Below are 15,766 nucleotides of genomic sequence, written 5' to 3'. Positions count from 1 at the left end.
TGCTTCGGCCTAAAGTGATACAGGCTCCAGTCATTGGAGCACGAGTGGAATCCCACTCACTGTGTTCTACTGGCATGCACATATTCCTACCCTGTTCATGTCAGCATTATTTATCCCCCCCCCCAAAATTGGACACAACACTCTAACATGTCCTCCACACACACACACACAATGGATTAGCTTTTTTCACTGACAGGGTGGGTGGCTCTTAAAAGAGCCTTTGGGTTACTACAGCACTCCAAATGCGCTGTTTACTTGGAGCTGGTGTACTTGGTCACGGCCTTGGTGCCCTCGGACACTGCGTGCTTGGCCAGCTCTCCGGGGAGCAGCAGGCGCACTGCGGTCTGGATCTCCCTGGAGGTGATGGTGGAACGCTTGTTGTAGTGGGCCAGGCGAGACGACTCTCCGGCGATGCGCTCGAAGATGTCGTTCACGAACGAGTTCATGATTCCCATGGCCTTGGAGGAGATGCCGGTATCGGGGTGGACCTGCTTCAGGACTTTGTACACGTAAATGGCGTAGCTCTCCTTCCTAGACTTTCGGCGCTTCTTGCCGCCTTTCCCTGCGGTCTTGGTGACGGCTTTCTTGGAGCCCTTCTTGGGCGCGGACTTTGCTGGCTCGGGCATGACGCTGATGTCTCGTTGCTTCTCACAAACGAATGAGGGGCGGAGAGCCCTTTCCCTCTTATGAAGACGAAGCTAAGCTAATTCGCCGGCCGTGGACACACCCCTGCTTTCTCATAGGCGCCCCTGCCATTTGCCCGGTGGAGCTGAGCGCGCATAAGAGCCTTCCACTCAGAGGCTTGCTTCCCTAACAAAGACCTGTCCCCCTTATTCCATAGCCTATGCTCTGTCACTGGTGGGGAATGGTGTGTTTAAAAAAAATACCCATGCAATGGCCAGAAATAAAGCCCCCCTTTTTGGACTTGGTGGGGATTTACCAGCCGTGGTGCCTTTATTTCGGGTGTCTCGTAATACGACTGTACGCAAAGCCTGCGCTGAACATAGCCTCCTGTCATGAACACTTCTTCCCCGTCCACTCAGAGTGGCTCATGGTTTAATACGACTGTACTGAACATAGCCTCCTGTCATAAACACTTCATTCCCCCGTCCACTGAGTGGCTCATGGTTTAATACAATGGATTTGGCCCTTTTGAAGCGGATGTGGGTGGCTCTTAAAAGAGCCTTTGGGTTCAAGTCGGGATGTTGACGTTCCGAGAAGAGTGCGTTTAACCGCCGAAACCGTACAGGGTGCGTCCCTGGCGTTTCAGAGCGTAGACCACGTCCATGGCCGTAACGGTCTTCCTCTTGGCGTGCTCGGTGTAGGTGACGGCGTCACGGATCACGTTCTCAAGGAACACCTTCAGGACACCGCGGGTCTCCTCGTAGATCAGCCCGGAGATACGCTTCACGCCGCCACGGCGAGCCAGACGGCGAATGGCGGGCTTGGTGATTCCCTGGATGTTATCGCGGAGAACCTTACGGTGACGCTTGGCGCCTCCTTTTCCGAGTCCCTTGCCGCCTTTACCTCTTCCAGACATTGTGTGTTCGCTAGCTGAGTTCAAGTGAATTAATGACGTAATTTTTCCTGCTTGGTGCTCTTATTATCTGCGTTTGGTGGACCTGATTGAAGCCAGTGGCACAGAAAGCGCGCGCTTTTGCCTGGCCTCTGCTGCAAAGGGGAGGGCGTTAGTTCTAGGGAACTATGGAGGAAGAAGAAATGAAAGCTACTTACATGTGCGGGAAACACACTCAAATACTGAGCTATGTTGAACACAAGGCCCAACTGTGACAACTGGGGGATCCACTACTAATCTGTGTCCCACTCTTCACATTGATTGCTGTTGTTGTTGTTGTTGTTGTTGTTGTTGTTGTTGTTGCACCTCATTCAACTCTTTCAATCAGCTGTGCCTCTCCAGGGCTACAACACAAATGGCTACTCTACCCCTGCCTGGAGTTGGGAAACACTGAACTAGTAGGATTCAACCCACTGCAGTTGCCAGTCACACCTAATAGAGATAGGCGTAAAAAAACTCTAATAGTGTCACAAGTACAAAGGAGAAACGACAAATACACAAATACACAAGGAATGCCACAAATCCTAAGGGGTCCGATATGTCACCTCAGCAGTCATGTAGCTCTTGAAGGCCATGTAATAACATCATTCTTCGTTTTCTTCCCTAGACAGGATCCAGGTGGCCATGGGAAGGGTGGTGATACCTCTGCAAGCTGAAACGCTGTAAAACATTCCTCAGACACCCACCCAACACACACACACAATAAAGGGATCGTTTTCCTATGCGTACAGAGGTGATAGGCATGTGCAAATATTGTATGGTACTTTTTCAAAAACCAATAACATAGCCTTATATTATGGAAATAGTGGTATGAGGCCAGATAGCCTCAGATGTTGCATCGAATGATCTCAACAGGTCATTTCAAAGGGGACAAATGAGGCCCAAGGGCACATACTGGCGATTGATCAATCAGTGCAGTTGATTCACATCTCAGATGTGACTAGGTTTCATCTTACAACTTATTGTTGCCATAATTGTCTCTTACCTCTACTTAGTGGCTGCCGGCCTTCAACTTGCTGGGATGCAGCTAGTGTCATCAAAGCACAAAGAATAGCAAGTTAGAAGAAATAGGTTAAGGTTACGAAAAGGCTTAGGCTTAACCCAAATGTCACGTCCGTTCGTAGCTCTACTCCGTGTAGGCACAACAAGTCATCACACAGAGAGAGAGCACACTTGAAGCACAACTGCACTGCCTGGAAGGCCGCAACGGACTGAATAGGAATCACTCAAACAGCATGCTAACTACATTCCGCTTTATGATGTCACGTCAGCCCCTCGGAACACTGGTCCTCAACAATCTCAAACACCTTGGATACCCAAGCCAAACATTCTCTAACCAGTCACATTCACAAATCAACCAGGGAGAAGAAGGCTGCCAGGAATTGAATGCTGAAAAGCTAACCTTCTTCACAGAGCAACATCATAGGACTGGGAGTTTGTGTTCAACAGCAGGTTAGACTCTGTCACTTGTTCCCTTCAACTGCTTGCGTTCCCCTATTAACAAGGGCTTACTTCTTCTATAGGCTACAGTGCAGATACTTCACATGCAGAGTACTTCACATGCAGAGTACAACAACAAATAACAGAGGGCCTGTTACCACACCCTATAGGCTAGGAGTTGAACTTGGACCACAATTTTGTAATTAGCCTGCAGCATAAATTACACCTCCCTAACGGGGACATAAAGTGGAAATGGAGTTGCGACACATAGAAGAAAAGTCCTAATCAAATAGCCACATTTTTTTCCCTTTTTTTAATCTTCTCACCTTTATTTAATTAACCAGGTAGGCAAGTTGAGAACAACTTCTCATTTACAATTGCGACCTGGCCAAGATAAAGCAAAGCAGTTCGACACATACTACGACACAGACTTACACATGGAGTAAAACAAACATACAGTCAATAATACAGTATAAACAACTCTATATACGATGTGAGCAAATGAGGTGAGATAGGGGAGGTAAAGGCAAAAAAAGGCCATGGTGGCAAAGTAAATACAATATAGCAAGTCAAACACTGGAATTGTACATTTGCAATGGAAGAAATGTGCAAAGTAGAAATAAAAATAATGGGGTGCATAGGAGCAAAATAAATTCATTAAATACAGTAGGGAAAGAGCTAGTTGTTTGGCCTAAACTATAGGTGGGCTATGTACAGGTGCAGTAATCTGTAAGATGCTCTGACAGTTGGTGCTTAAAGCTAGTGAGGGAGATAAGTGTTTCCAGTTTCAGAGATTTTTGGACTTCCTTCCAGTCATTGGCAGCAGAGACCTGGAAGGAGATGCGGCCAAAGAAAGAATTGGGTTTGGGGGTGACTAGAGAGATATACATACACCTGTTTAGCAGAAATGCTTGTGTTAACGAGCTCCAACAGCACAGTCAAGTCTAACAAGTAAGATCGAACCATGTTCCAACATTCCACACAATACACCCAAATGGAATTGGAATACATCAAAATATGGACGAGCAATGTCAGACCGTCCGTAGACTAACATGAGCTATGCAAACGACCTCCACGTTAGGAATGTGCCCAGTGGTATCTAACAAAAACACACACCTCCGTGGAACCCACATGGCAAGACAGGAAGGAAGACATGCAGAAGTGCTCATGAAGAGGACATGAAGAAGACCGGAATCATCTCCAATCAAGTGAACAATGTCAAAGGAGTAGGTCAAGTCATATAGATAGGGAGACATTTCACCGCCACCCGCTGTACCACAAGTCATTTTTCCAACACTGGCTCATCATTCAAGCCACATAGGAAGGGATCTTAACACCCACCACCTGCTGGATCAGAAGTGCCACTCACAATGGCCACACAGAGCATTTCTCCCTCAAACCTGATGCAATTGTCACAACAAGTACGTGGTCAAATGTCACTATTACTTCATTTGACTGCTCTTAAATCATATTCACTTAACCCTTTTGTTCACCTGCTGATGTTCTGCTGGTTTGTCTCTTGCAGATTTGGACATCATGTGAATGTATGTTTCTCAAGTATCAAAAGAGGGTAAGTTACATTGACCTACTTTATGAAAAACGGAATGCTACTTTTCTCTCTAGCCTACTGCACTCTTTATCTGTAAGCTCTGGATGCCATTACCCCATGTAGCCTATAGAACTTTATCTCGACGACCACATTTTACACCAATGCACCCCGAGAATCGGTTGATGGTCGGGAATCAAGTGGATGATTCTGGGACCAATTATAGGAGGGGCTCTGTTGGATGAGGGGTGTACTGAACTGTGCCTATAGCATGTCAAGTATCCCTCCAACGGGAAATAGGCGTTGCCAAATGGCCAGGGGCGCTGTCTTTTTCAGCACCACGGAGCTCCGCTATTACCTGTCTCATGACTGAAGATGCAACGGCAGACAATTCCCGCTCTTTGGTCCGGCAATGACACACTTTAGCCGTGTCATTGCTGCATTTAACTGGCAGCCTGTATTTAGGGCATTTACTTTGTCTTATCATTTCGAATCCTCAGCAAATATTCTTTTAAAAATGAGCTAAATCCCACATCAGAAGTCGACTTCAAATCACGCCAAAGACACACGACTCTACTCAACGGGAGTCAGTACTATCAAATATTCTGCACAGTGAAGGTGTCATGTGCTGAGCCATTTAGTTCCTTATGAAGCCTATTTACGAAGCCAATGCAGCAATCAACACGTACCTGCCTGCATTGGTGATTGCTATTTTGTAACTGGTCAACTACTAATAGGGCAATCATCCCGGCTGCTTGTGTCCTGTTTCGTAACAGCTCTTTGCAAGCCCTTGATGATTATTACATCGATTGATTCCTGCTGTCCTGATACCTTTTCTCTTAAGGGATCTCGGATCTAGTCTAAAGGACTAACAATGGGTATGGCATTGGAATATTCAATCGCACACTGATTTCATCCCACTAAATAGATTCCTTTCATCTCTCCATGTATTCCACCATATCGAAACAACTTACCTATGCACTCACACAAACAAGCACAGAAGGGCGACTTAATAATATCACGTCTAATTTGGTGGCCTACAACATTGCCTGTACCTTCAACCAAAACGTTGGTACCACTTTTTTTCGACCACCTTTCACTTGCGCTGGACAGAGATATATCATTTTACTTTCAATAGCTTAGTCAGTCGCATGAATTATGGGGTGCGCACAGCTAACGTTGTAATGATCGGATCAAAACATGGATTTTTTTTTGCCATCCAGGAATGTCACATGGCCCAGAAATGATTGAATGGCCATTTTCACAATGGAATAGACAGACTCTAGCATGTTACATTCCAAGAGCAATTGGAATCGAAAAATACAACTTGCCCCACTTGGGGAGCCGAGGACCGAGTTTGGGAAACGCTGGCCTGAAGATCAAATACCAATAGGGAGCCACTATGACGTGCTGACACGCTGACAGTAACCGCGTTTAACCACAAGATGGCCTCCGTGCTCCACGGTAAACTTTTCCCCTCTCATCAGTGGCACTGCAACATGGGACTTTCAAAGTCAGTTGTTTGCCCTATATCATTACTATCACTTATTACTGCTAGTGTATTTTCCCCTCTTCTACTCTAGGCATACATCTAATCACATATAGAGAGCGTTACTGAAACGACTCAAGTCAGTTAAGAACCAACTCTTATTTACAATCACGGCCGGTGGTGATACAGCCTGGAATCGAACCACGGTCTGTAGGGACTCGAGAGCAGGGAACACGGTGGGAAAGGGGCGTGTACAAATGGAACAAATGTGCCTTTTTGACTGAAATATGGAGGTGGCTCTTAAAAGAGCCTTTGGGGGATTTTGGAGATCAGGTCATCGTTTATGCGCGCTCTCCACGAATACGACGGGCCAGCTGGATGTCCTTGGGCATGATGGTCACCCTCTTGGCGTGGATGGCGCACAGGTTGGTGTCCTCGAACAGGCCGACCAGGTAAGCCTCGCTTGCCTCCTGCAGGGCCATCACTGCGGAACTCTGGAAGCGCAGGTCGGTCTTAAAGTCCTGGGCAATTTCTCGCACCAGGCGCTGGAAAGGCAGTTTGCGGATCAGCAGCTCAGTGGACTTCTGGTAACGACGGATCTCTCTAAGAGCCACGGTGCCGGGCCTGTAACGGTGAGGCTTCTTCACGCCGCCGGTGGCCGGGCGCTCTTGCGTGCAGCCTTGGTGGCGAGCTGCTTCCTGGGTGCTTTGCCACCGGTGGATTTGCGAGCGGTTTGCTTGGTTCTGGCCATGGCGCTAGCTAGCTTCCTTCTTTCACAGTCGGAGTATAGCCTCCAAATGCCTATGTGAAGTTTATAAAGCCGGCAGCGGCGTCTGCTGATTGGTCACCATCTCCGCACCGCCCTGATTGGCCCGTTGCGGAGGCCTCCTCCGCCACCCATTGGACGGGACGCTCGGCCTCTCCGTGCCACCCCAAAACGCAACCCCCCTCGCCGAGGCGCGCTTGGGTCTTTTGTTAGGGCCGCGAGCAACGTTACACTTTACGCGCAATAATGCTCTCATTTTAGCCTAGTAGTTGTTATTCTTCATTTAGGCCTCATGTGGGCACTTGATACTGTGCCGTGTATATGTATCTAACAAACACGCCAAATAGTTGGCCAGCCATAGAAAGGACACTTTGCGCTTTTGCTGAGCTAGGTGGTTGGCTCTTAAAAGAGCCTTTGGGGGTTGAGTAGTCAAGTTGCAGCCGCACCAGCGATTTTACTTGGCTTTGACGGCCTTCTCAGTCTTCTTGGGGAGCAGCACTGCCTGGATGTTGGGCAGAACACCACCCTGAGCGATGGTCACGCCGCCAAGCAGTTTGTTCAGCTCCTCGTCGTTACGGACTGCCAGCTGCAGGTGACGGGGGATGATACGAGTCTTCTTGTTGTCACGGGCAGCGTTTCCGGCCAACTCCAGGATCTCAGCAGTCAGGTACTCGAGCACTGCGGCCAGGTAGACTGGTGCGCCAGCGCCCACACGCTCGGCGTAGTTGCCTTTGCGCAGCAGCCTGTGCACACGGCCCACGGGGAACTGGAGCCCGGCACGGGATGAACGTGTCTTTGCCTTCGCCCTGGCCTTGCCTCCGGTTTTGCCTCTTCCGCTCATATTGGTAGCTTCAGTATGTCACAGAAAGTCTGAATGAGCCGCTGGCGACCTCGAGAGCCTTACTTATACCTCGCCACAAAAGGCATCGATTGGCCACCGGACCGGTGTGGCCTTATCCAATTGGAGTGAGGGAGGGACAGACAGACAGTCCTAAGCCCGCCCCCACCCGCCCGCAGGCAGGCAGGCAGCAGAGTGACAAGGGCTAGGCCACTCTGTTTCCCTCCGACTTTTGTTACTTTTTCTCGTTGGCGGGAGCGCCAAAGTGACAACTCAAATCACTGAAACATGTATCAATCAAATCGAGAGTGGCTCATAATACAAATGGCTGCTGTCCAACCCACTATAGTATGTATTCTTATTATTATCACGATCAATGTGACATGTGAATTCTAACACATATCACAACAATGTTGACAGGTGAGGGTGCTGCACTCTTGAGTGACAAATGTAAAGCCATTTAGCCACTTGAAAATGTGGTGCGTAAAAGTCATTCATTTCATTTCTTTTGCACCACGGGTAGGTAGGTAGGCAGGACATACATGGAATGACATGCACTTTTATGGAAAGAGGTGGGTGGCTCTTAAAAGAGCCTTTTGTGGTAACAACATGTGTCGAGTAGAAAGAACACTGTTTGTAATAGGTTTACTTCTTCTTGGGGGCTGCCTTCTTGGCCTTGGCTGCCTTGGGCTTGGCGGCTTTGGGCTTCGCTGCCTTGGTAGCCTTCTTGGGGCTCTTGGCCGCTTTCTTGGCCGCTGCGGCGGGCTTCTTCACCTTCTTTGGGCTCTTGGCGGCCTTTTTGGGTGTAGCGGGCTTCTTGGCCTTCTTGGGGGACTTCTTTGCGGCCACGGCCTTCTTGGCTGCTACCTTCTTGGGCTTCTTGGCAGCGGCGGGCTTCTTGGCGGCCACCTTCTTAGCTTTGGGGGCTGCGGCTTTCTTGGCGGGCTTCTTTGCCTCGACGGCCTTCTTGTTGAGCTTGAAGGAGCCAGAGGCACCGGTGCCCTTGGTCTGGACCAGGGTGCCCTTGGTGACGAGGCTCTTGACGGCGATCTTGACACGGGAGTTGTTCTTCTCCACGTCGTAGCCGCCTGCCGCCAGAGACTTCTTGAGCGCGGCCAGGGACACGCCGCTCCTCTCCTTGGAGGCGGACACCGCCTTGACGATGAGCTCGCCTACGCTGGGTCCCGCTTTCTTGGGCTTGGCTGCTGCCTTCTTCTTGGGTGCCTTGGCCGGCGCGGCGGCGGCGGGTGCTGGTGCGACTTCTGCCATGTCTGTCGTTCGGTCCGGTAAACACACACACTTACAACACTACGGTAGTCTGTGAGGAGGAGTACTTTGCTGTAGACGCTGCTCTGCGCTATTGAAGCTCCACACCGTGCAGGGGCTGGCCTTAAACGCGACATGAGAACCATGTAGACTCAAGCCACCCAGCTCGGCTTCTCCGGGCTGGCCAAATGCTCTTTCACTTGTGTTTTCTGGTCGCCAATATCGGGCCAAAAGTCACCGACGGAGCCGTGTTTTTGGCCCAAAAGCGAACGGCCCAGCGAGCAGACTTGTGTCCGTTCAGAATAAAGTCATGTGGGCTGCAGAAGCCCCGTGCATTTTGCTGCGACTCGCTCAAAACCTCACCGTTCGACTGTCGGGTGGAGCGGTGCGCACTGCTTTTCCTGTGCTATTTGTCTCTAAATGTGGCCTAAAAGTGCATCCGATTGCGAGCACCATTGATTGTGGAGTGAGCCGAGATGTCTGGCAAGGGAGTCAAATGGTTTGGCGTCCCCTGATGTGCACCTTGGTGTTTTAAAGGAGAGCTCTTTTGGGGACCTTAAAACACATGCACTTGTGAGGCCTGGCTGAGACTAGTTTCACGTTGTATTCGTCATGTGTCCAGGAGGCACAGGAAATAATACACTGTCCAACGACATGCTTACTTGCACTGTGTGTGTGTGTGTGTGTGATGTTTTATGAGTCCTTTAGTGGGATTTGGAGCCTGCTCTTTGTGCACAGTGTGTTTTTTCTTGTGCTAGGTAGTCTCTCTCTCTCTCTCATCCAGATGAGGTGAGGGCCAAAGTAGTTGAGCTCACCTTGTCTCTGGACTCCGCAGTGTGACTCGTGCCGGTCTTTGTGTCTGTGGGTCTTGGTGTCTGGCTGTGCGGCCGGCGCTATGGAGGCTGGCGCCCCATGTGCTTGTTCGCCCTGATATAGGCCTAGAGAGAGCGATGTGGAGGCGCTTCTCCTCCTCCTCCTCCTCCCTCTTGTACAGGTGGAACGGCAAGTTTCAATAGGTGACTGTTGTTCATGTGTGCAGAGGGTCCCTGCTTCGGCCTAAAGTGATACAGGCTCCAGTCATTGGAGCACGAGTGGAATCCCACTCACTGTGTTCTACTGGCATGCACATATTCCTACCCTGTTCATGTCAGCATTATTTATCCCCCCCCCCAAAATTGGACACAACACTCTAACATGTCCTCCACACACACACACACACACAATGGATTAGCTTTTTTCACTGACAGGGTGGGTGGCTCTTAAAAGAGCCTTTGGGTTACTACAGCACTCCAAATGCGCTGTTTACTTGGAGCTGGTGTACTTGGTCACGGCCTTGGTGCCCTCGGACACTGCGTGCTTGGCCAGCTCTCCGGGGAGCAGCAGGCGCACTGCGGTCTGGATCTCCCTGGAGGTGATGGTGGAACGCTTGTTGTAGTGGGCCAGGCGAGACGACTCTCCGGCGATGCGCTCGAAGATGTCGTTCACGAACGAGTTCATGATTCCCATGGCCTTGGAGGAGATGCCGGTATCGGGGTGGACCTGCTTCAGGACTTTGTACACGTAAATGGCGTAGCTCTCCTTCCTAGACTTTCGGCGCTTCTTGCCGCCTTTCCCTGCGGTCTTGGTGACGGCTTTCTTGGAGCCCTTCTTGGGCGCGGACTTTGCTGGCTCGGGCATGACGCTGATGTCTCGTTGCTTCTCACAAACGAATGAGGGGGGAGAGCCCTTTCCCTCTTATGAAGACGAAGCTAAGCTAATTCGCCGGCCGTGGACACACCCCTGCTTTCTCATAGGCGCCCCTGCCATTTGCCCGGTGGAGCTGAGCGCGCATAAGAGCCTTCCACTCAGAGGCTTGCTTCCCTAACAAAGACCTGTCCCCCTTATTCCATAGCCTATGCTCTGTCACTGGTGGGGAATGGTGTTTAAAAAAATACCCATGCAATGGCCAGAAATAAAGCCCCCTTTTTGGACTTGGTGGGGATTTACCAGCCGTGGTGCCTTTATTTCGGTCTCGTGTGTACGCAAAGCCTGCGCTGAACATAGCCTGTCATGAACACTTCTTCCCCGCAAAGCCTGCGCTGAACATAGCCTCCTGTCATGAACACTTCTTCCCCGTCCACTCAGAGTGGCTCATGGTTTAATACGACTGTACTGAACATAGCCTCCTGTCATAAACACTTCTTCCCCGTCCACTGAGTGGCTCATGGTTTAATACAATGGATTTGGCCCTTTTGAAGCGGATGTGGGTGGCTCTTAAAAGAGCCTTTGGGTTCAAGTCGGGATGTTGACGTTCCGAGAAGAGTGCGTTTAACCGCCGAAACCGTACAGGGTGCGTCCCTGGCGTTTCAGAGCGTAGACCACGTCCATGGCCGTAACGGTCTTCCTCTTGGCGTGCTCGGTGTAGGTGACGGCGTCACGGATCACGTTCTCAAGGAACACCTTCAGGACACCGCGGGTCTCCTCGTAGATCAGCCCGGAGATACGCTTCACGCCGCCACGGCGAGCCAGACGGCGAATGGCGGGCTTGGTGATTCCCTGGATGTTATCGCGGAGAACCTTACGGTGACGCTTGGCGCCTCCTTTTCCGAGTCCCTTGCCGCCTTTACCTCTTCCAGACATTGTGTGTTCGCTAGCTGAGTTCAAGTGAATTAATGACGTAATTTTTCCTGCTTGGTGCTCTTATTATCTGCGTTTGGTGGACCTGATTGAAGCCAGTGGCACAGAAAGCGCGCGCTTTTGCCTGGCCTCTGCTGCAAAGGGGAGGGCGTTAGTTCTAGGGAACTATGGAGGAAGAAGAAATGAAAGCTACTTACATGTGCGGGAAACACACTCAAATACTGAGCTATGTTGAACACAAGGCCCAACTGTGACAACTGGGGGATCCACTACTAATCTGTGTCCCACTCTTCACATTGATTGCTGTTGTTGTTGTTGTTGTTGTTGTTGTTGTTGTTGTTGTTGTTGCACCTCATTCAACTCTTTCAATCAGCTGTGCCTCTCCAGGGCTACAACACAAATGGCTACTCTACCCCTGCCTGGAGTTGGGAAACACTGAACTAGTAGGATTCAACCCACTGCAGTTGCCAGTCACACCTAATAGAGATAGGCGTAAAAAAACTCTAATAGTGTCACAAGTACAAAGGAGAAACGACAAATACACAAGGAATGCCACAAATCCTAAGGGGTCCGATATGTCACCTCAGCAGTCATGTAGCTCTTGAAGGCCATGTAATAACATCATTCTTCGTTTTCTTCCCTAGACAGGATCCAGGTGGCCATGGGAAGGGTGGTGATACCTCTGCAAGCTGAAACGCTGTAAAACATTCCTCAGACACCCACCCAACACACACACACAATAAAGGGATCGTTTTCCTATGCGTACAGAGGTGATAGGCATGTGCAAATATTGTATGGTACTTTTTTCAAAAACCAATAACATAGCCTTATATTATGGAAATAGTGGTATGAGGCCAGATAGCCTCAGATGTTGCATCGAATGATCTCAACAGGTCATTTCAAAGGGGACAAATGAGGCCCAAGGGCACATACTGGCGATTGATCAATCAGTGCAGTTGATTCACATCTCAGATGTGACTAGGTTTCATCTTACAACTTATTGTTGCCATAATTGTCTCTTACCTCTACTTAGTGGCTGCCGGCCTTCAACTTGCTGGGATGCAGCTAGTGTCATCAAAGCACAAAGAATAGCAAGTTAGAAGAAATAGGTTAAGGTTACGAAAAGGCTTAGGCTTAACCCAAATGTCACGTCCGTTCGTAGCTCTACTCCGTGTAGGCACAACAAGTCATCACACAGAGAGAGAGCACACTTGAAGCACAACTGCACTGCCTGGAAGGCCGCAACGGACTGAATAGGAATCACTCAAACAGCATGCTAACTACATTCCGCTTTATGATGTCACAGTCAGCCCCTCGGAACACTGGTCCTCAACAATCTCAAACACCTTGGATACCCAAGCCAAACATTCTCTAACCAGTCACATTCACAAATCAACCAGGGAGAAGAAGGCTGCCAGGAATTGAATGCTGAAAAGCTAACCTTCTTCACAGAGCAACATCATAGGACTGGGAGTTTGTGTTCAACAGCAGGTTAGACTCTGTCACTTGTTCCCTTCAACTGCTTGCGTTCCCCTATTAACAAGGGCTTACTTCTTCTATAGGCTACAGTGCAGATACTTCACATGCAGAGTACTTCACATGCAGAGTACAACAACAAATAACAGAGGGCCTGTTACCACACCCTATAGGCTAGGAGTTGAACTTGGACCACAATTTTGTAATTAGCCTGCAGCATAAATTACACCTCCCTAACGGGGACATAAAGTGGAAATGGAGTTGCGACACATAGAAGAAAAGTCCTAATCAAATAGCCACATTTTTTTCCCTTTTTTTAATCTTCTCACCTTTATTTAATTAACCAGGTAGGCAAGTTGAGAACAACTTCTCATTTACAATTGCGACCTGGCCAAGATAAAGCAAAGCAGTTCGACACATACTACGACACAGACTTACACATGGAGTAAAACAAACATACAGTCAATAATACAGTATAAACAACTCTATATACGATGTGAGCAAATGAGGTGAGATAGGGGAGGTAAAGGCAAAAAAAGGCCATGGTGGCAAAGTAAATACAATATAGCAAGTCAAACACTGGAATTGTACATTTGCAATGGAAGAAATGTGCAAAGTAGAAATAAAAATAATGGGGTGCATAGGAGCAAAATAAATTCATTAAATACAGTAGGGAAAGAGCTAGTTGTTTGGCCTAAACTATAGGTGGGCTATGTACAGGTGCAGTAATCTGTAAGATGCTCTGACAGTTGGTGCTTAAAGCTAGTGAGGGAGATAAGTGTTTCCAGTTTCAGAGATTTTTGGACTTCCTTCCAGTCATTGGCAGCAGAGACCTGGAAGGAGATGCGGCCAAAGAAAGAATTGGGTTTGGGGGTGACTAGAGAGATATACATACACCTGTTTAGCAGAAATGCTTGTGTTAACGAGCTCCAACAGCACAGTCAAGTCTAACAAGTAAGATCGAACCATGTTCCAACATTCCACACAATACACCCAAATGGAATTGGAATACATCAAAATATGGACGAGCAATGTCAGACCGTCCGTAGACTAACATGAGCTATGCAAACGACCTCCACGTTAGGAATGTGCCCAGTGGTATCTAACAAAAACACACACCTCCGTGGAACCCACATGGCAAGACAGGAAGGAAGACATGCAGAAGTGCTCATGAAGAGGACATGAAGAAGACCGGAATCATCTCCAATCAAGTGAACAATGTCAAAGGAGTAGGTCAAGTCATATAGATAGGGAGACATTTCACCGCCACCCGCTGTACCACAAGTCATTTTTCCAACACTGGCTCATCATTCAAGCCACATAGGAAGGGATCTTAACACCCACCACCTGCTGGATCAGAAGTGCCACTCACAATGGCCACACAGAGCATTTCTCCCTCAAACCTGATGCAATTGTCACAACAAGTACGTGGTCAAATGTCACTATTACTTCATTTGACTGCTCTTAAATCATATTCACTTAACCCTTTTGTTCACCTGCTGATGTTCTGCTGGTTTGTCTCTTGCAGATTTGGACATCATGTGAATGTATGTTTCTCAAGTATCAAAAGAGGGTAAGTTACATTGACCTACTTTATGAAAAACGGAATGCTACTTTTCTCTCTAGCCTACTGCACTCTTTATCTGTAAGCTCTGGATGCCATTACCCCATGTAGCCTATAGAACTTTATCTCGACGACCACATTTTACACCAATGCACCCCGAGAATCGGTTGATGGTCGGGAATCAAGTGGATGATTCTGGGACCAATTATAGGAGGGGCTCTGTTGGATGAGGGGTGTACTGAACTGTGCCTATAGCATGTCAAGTATCCCTCCAACGGGAAATAGGCGTTGCCAAATGGCCAGGGGCGCTGTCTTTTTCAGCACCACGGAGCTCCGCTATTACCTGTCTCATGACTGAAGATGCAACGGCAGACAATTCCCGCTCTTTGGTCCGGCAATGACACACTTTAGCCGTGTCATTGCTGCATTTAACTGGCAGCCTGTATTTAGGGCATTTACTTTGTCTTATCATTTCGAATCCTCAGCAAATATTCTTTTAAAAATGAGCTAAATCCCACATCAGAAGTCGACTTCAAATCACGCCAAAGACACACGACTCTACTCAACGGGAGTCAGTACTATCAAATATTCTGCACAGTGAAGGTGTCATGTGCTGAGCCATTTAGTTCCTTATGAAGCCTATTTACGAAGCCAATGCAGCAATCAACACGTACCTGCCTGCATTGGTGATTGCTATTTTGTAACTGGTCAACTACTAATAGGGCAATCATCCCGGCTGCTTGTGTCCTGTTTCGTAACAGCTCTTTTGCAAGCCCTTGATGATTATTATTACATTGATTCCTGCTGTCCTGATACCTTTTCTCTTAAGGGATCTCGGATCTAGTCTAAAGGACTAACAATGGGTATGGCATTGGAATATTCAATCGCACACTGATTTCATCCCACTAAATAGATTCCTTTCATCTCTCCATGTATTCCACCATATCGAAACAACTTACCTATGCACTCACACAAACAAGCACAGAAGGGCGACTTAATAATATCACGTCTAATTTGGTGGCCTACAACATTGCCTGTACCTTCAACCAAAACGTTGGTACCACTTTTTTTCGACCACCTTTCACTTGCGCTGGACAGAGATATATCATTTTACTTTCAATAGCTTAGTCAGTCGCATGAATTATGGGGTGCGCACAGCTAACGTTGTAATGATCGGATCAAAACATGG

General features: G+C 48.4%; 6 protein-coding genes across 8 annotated transcripts; all 6 read right to left on the bottom strand.

The window, feature by feature from the left end:
* Positions 1-201: 201 nt before the first annotated feature.
* LOC127917765 (histone H2B) lies at positions 202-659 on the bottom strand. The gene has a single exon (XM_052500829.1). The coding sequence runs from the start codon at positions 624-626 to the stop codon at positions 252-254; it is 375 nt and encodes a 124-aa protein (XP_052356789.1). The 5' UTR covers positions 627-659; the 3' UTR covers positions 202-251.
* Positions 660-1,167: 508 nt separating this feature from the next.
* LOC127917768 (histone H4) lies at positions 1,168-2,063 on the bottom strand. The gene has a single exon (XM_052500835.1). It carries the CDS (start codon positions 1,538-1,540, stop codon positions 1,229-1,231), a length of 312 nt encoding a protein of 103 aa, XP_052356795.1. The 5' UTR covers positions 1,541-2,063; the 3' UTR covers positions 1,168-1,228.
* Positions 2,064-7,019: 4,956 nt separating this feature from the next.
* LOC127917760 (histone H2A) lies at positions 7,020-7,658 on the bottom strand. The gene has a single exon (XM_052500824.1). It carries the CDS (start codon positions 7,656-7,658, stop codon positions 7,272-7,274), a length of 387 nt encoding a protein of 128 aa, XP_052356784.1. The 3' UTR covers positions 7,020-7,271.
* Positions 7,659-8,300: 642 nt separating this feature from the next.
* Positions 8,301-9,008, bottom strand: LOC127917754 (histone H1). The gene has a single exon (XM_052500821.1). It carries the CDS (start codon positions 8,922-8,924, stop codon positions 8,301-8,303), a length of 624 nt encoding a protein of 207 aa, XP_052356781.1. The 5' UTR covers positions 8,925-9,008.
* A 1,165-nt stretch (positions 9,009-10,173) lies between these two features.
* LOC127917763 (histone H2B) lies at positions 10,174-10,630 on the bottom strand. The gene has a single exon (XM_052500827.1). It carries the CDS (start codon positions 10,596-10,598, stop codon positions 10,224-10,226), a length of 375 nt encoding a protein of 124 aa, XP_052356787.1. The 5' UTR covers positions 10,599-10,630; the 3' UTR covers positions 10,174-10,223.
* A 537-nt stretch (positions 10,631-11,167) lies between these two features.
* LOC127917767 (histone H4) lies at positions 11,168-15,360 on the bottom strand. 3 transcript variants are annotated; one of them, XM_052500832.1, is made up of 3 exons: positions 12,979-15,360; positions 12,561-12,602; positions 11,168-12,247 (listed from the first exon to the last, which is right to left on the bottom strand). In XM_052500832.1, exon 3 carries the CDS (start codon positions 11,538-11,540, stop codon positions 11,229-11,231), a length of 312 nt encoding a protein of 103 aa, XP_052356792.1. In that variant the 5' UTR covers positions 11,541-12,247; positions 12,561-12,602; positions 12,979-15,360; the 3' UTR covers positions 11,168-11,228. The 3 variants fall into 3 exon arrangements, with proteins under 3 accessions (XP_052356792.1, XP_052356793.1, XP_052356794.1); XM_052500833.1 differs by having other exon boundaries at positions 11,168-12,234; XM_052500834.1 differs by having other exon boundaries at positions 14,921-15,360.
* Positions 15,361-15,766: the final 406 nt, after the last annotated feature.

Source organism: Oncorhynchus keta, unplaced genomic scaffold, assembly GCF_023373465.1.
Source record: "Oncorhynchus keta strain PuntledgeMale-10-30-2019 unplaced genomic scaffold, Oket_V2 Un_contig_12027_pilon_pilon, whole genome shotgun sequence".
In the NCBI taxonomy this organism is placed as follows: Eukaryota; Metazoa; Chordata; class Actinopteri; order Salmoniformes; family Salmonidae; genus Oncorhynchus; species Oncorhynchus keta.
This window is presented reverse-complemented; position numbering and strand designations above follow the sequence as displayed.

Excerpts from the sequence above, each read along its gene's own strand:
- LOC127917765 (XM_052500829.1), bottom strand. The coding sequence starts at position 626 with ATGCCCGAGCCAGCAAAGTCCGCGCCCAAGAAGGGCTCCAAGAAAGCC.
- LOC127917768 (XM_052500835.1), bottom strand. The coding sequence starts at position 1,540 with ATGTCTGGAAGAGGTAAAGGCGGCAAGGGACTCGGAAAAGGAGGCGCC.
- LOC127917760 (XM_052500824.1), bottom strand. The coding sequence starts at position 7,658 with ATGAGCGGAAGAGGCAAAACCGGAGGCAAGGCCAGGGCGAAGGCAAAG.
- LOC127917754 (XM_052500821.1), bottom strand. The coding sequence starts at position 8,924 with ATGGCAGAAGTCGCACCAGCACCCGCCGCCGCCGCGCCGGCCAAGGCA.
- LOC127917763 (XM_052500827.1), bottom strand. The coding sequence starts at position 10,598 with ATGCCCGAGCCAGCAAAGTCCGCGCCCAAGAAGGGCTCCAAGAAAGCC.
- LOC127917767 (XM_052500832.1), bottom strand. The coding sequence starts at position 11,540 with ATGTCTGGAAGAGGTAAAGGCGGCAAGGGACTCGGAAAAGGAGGCGCC.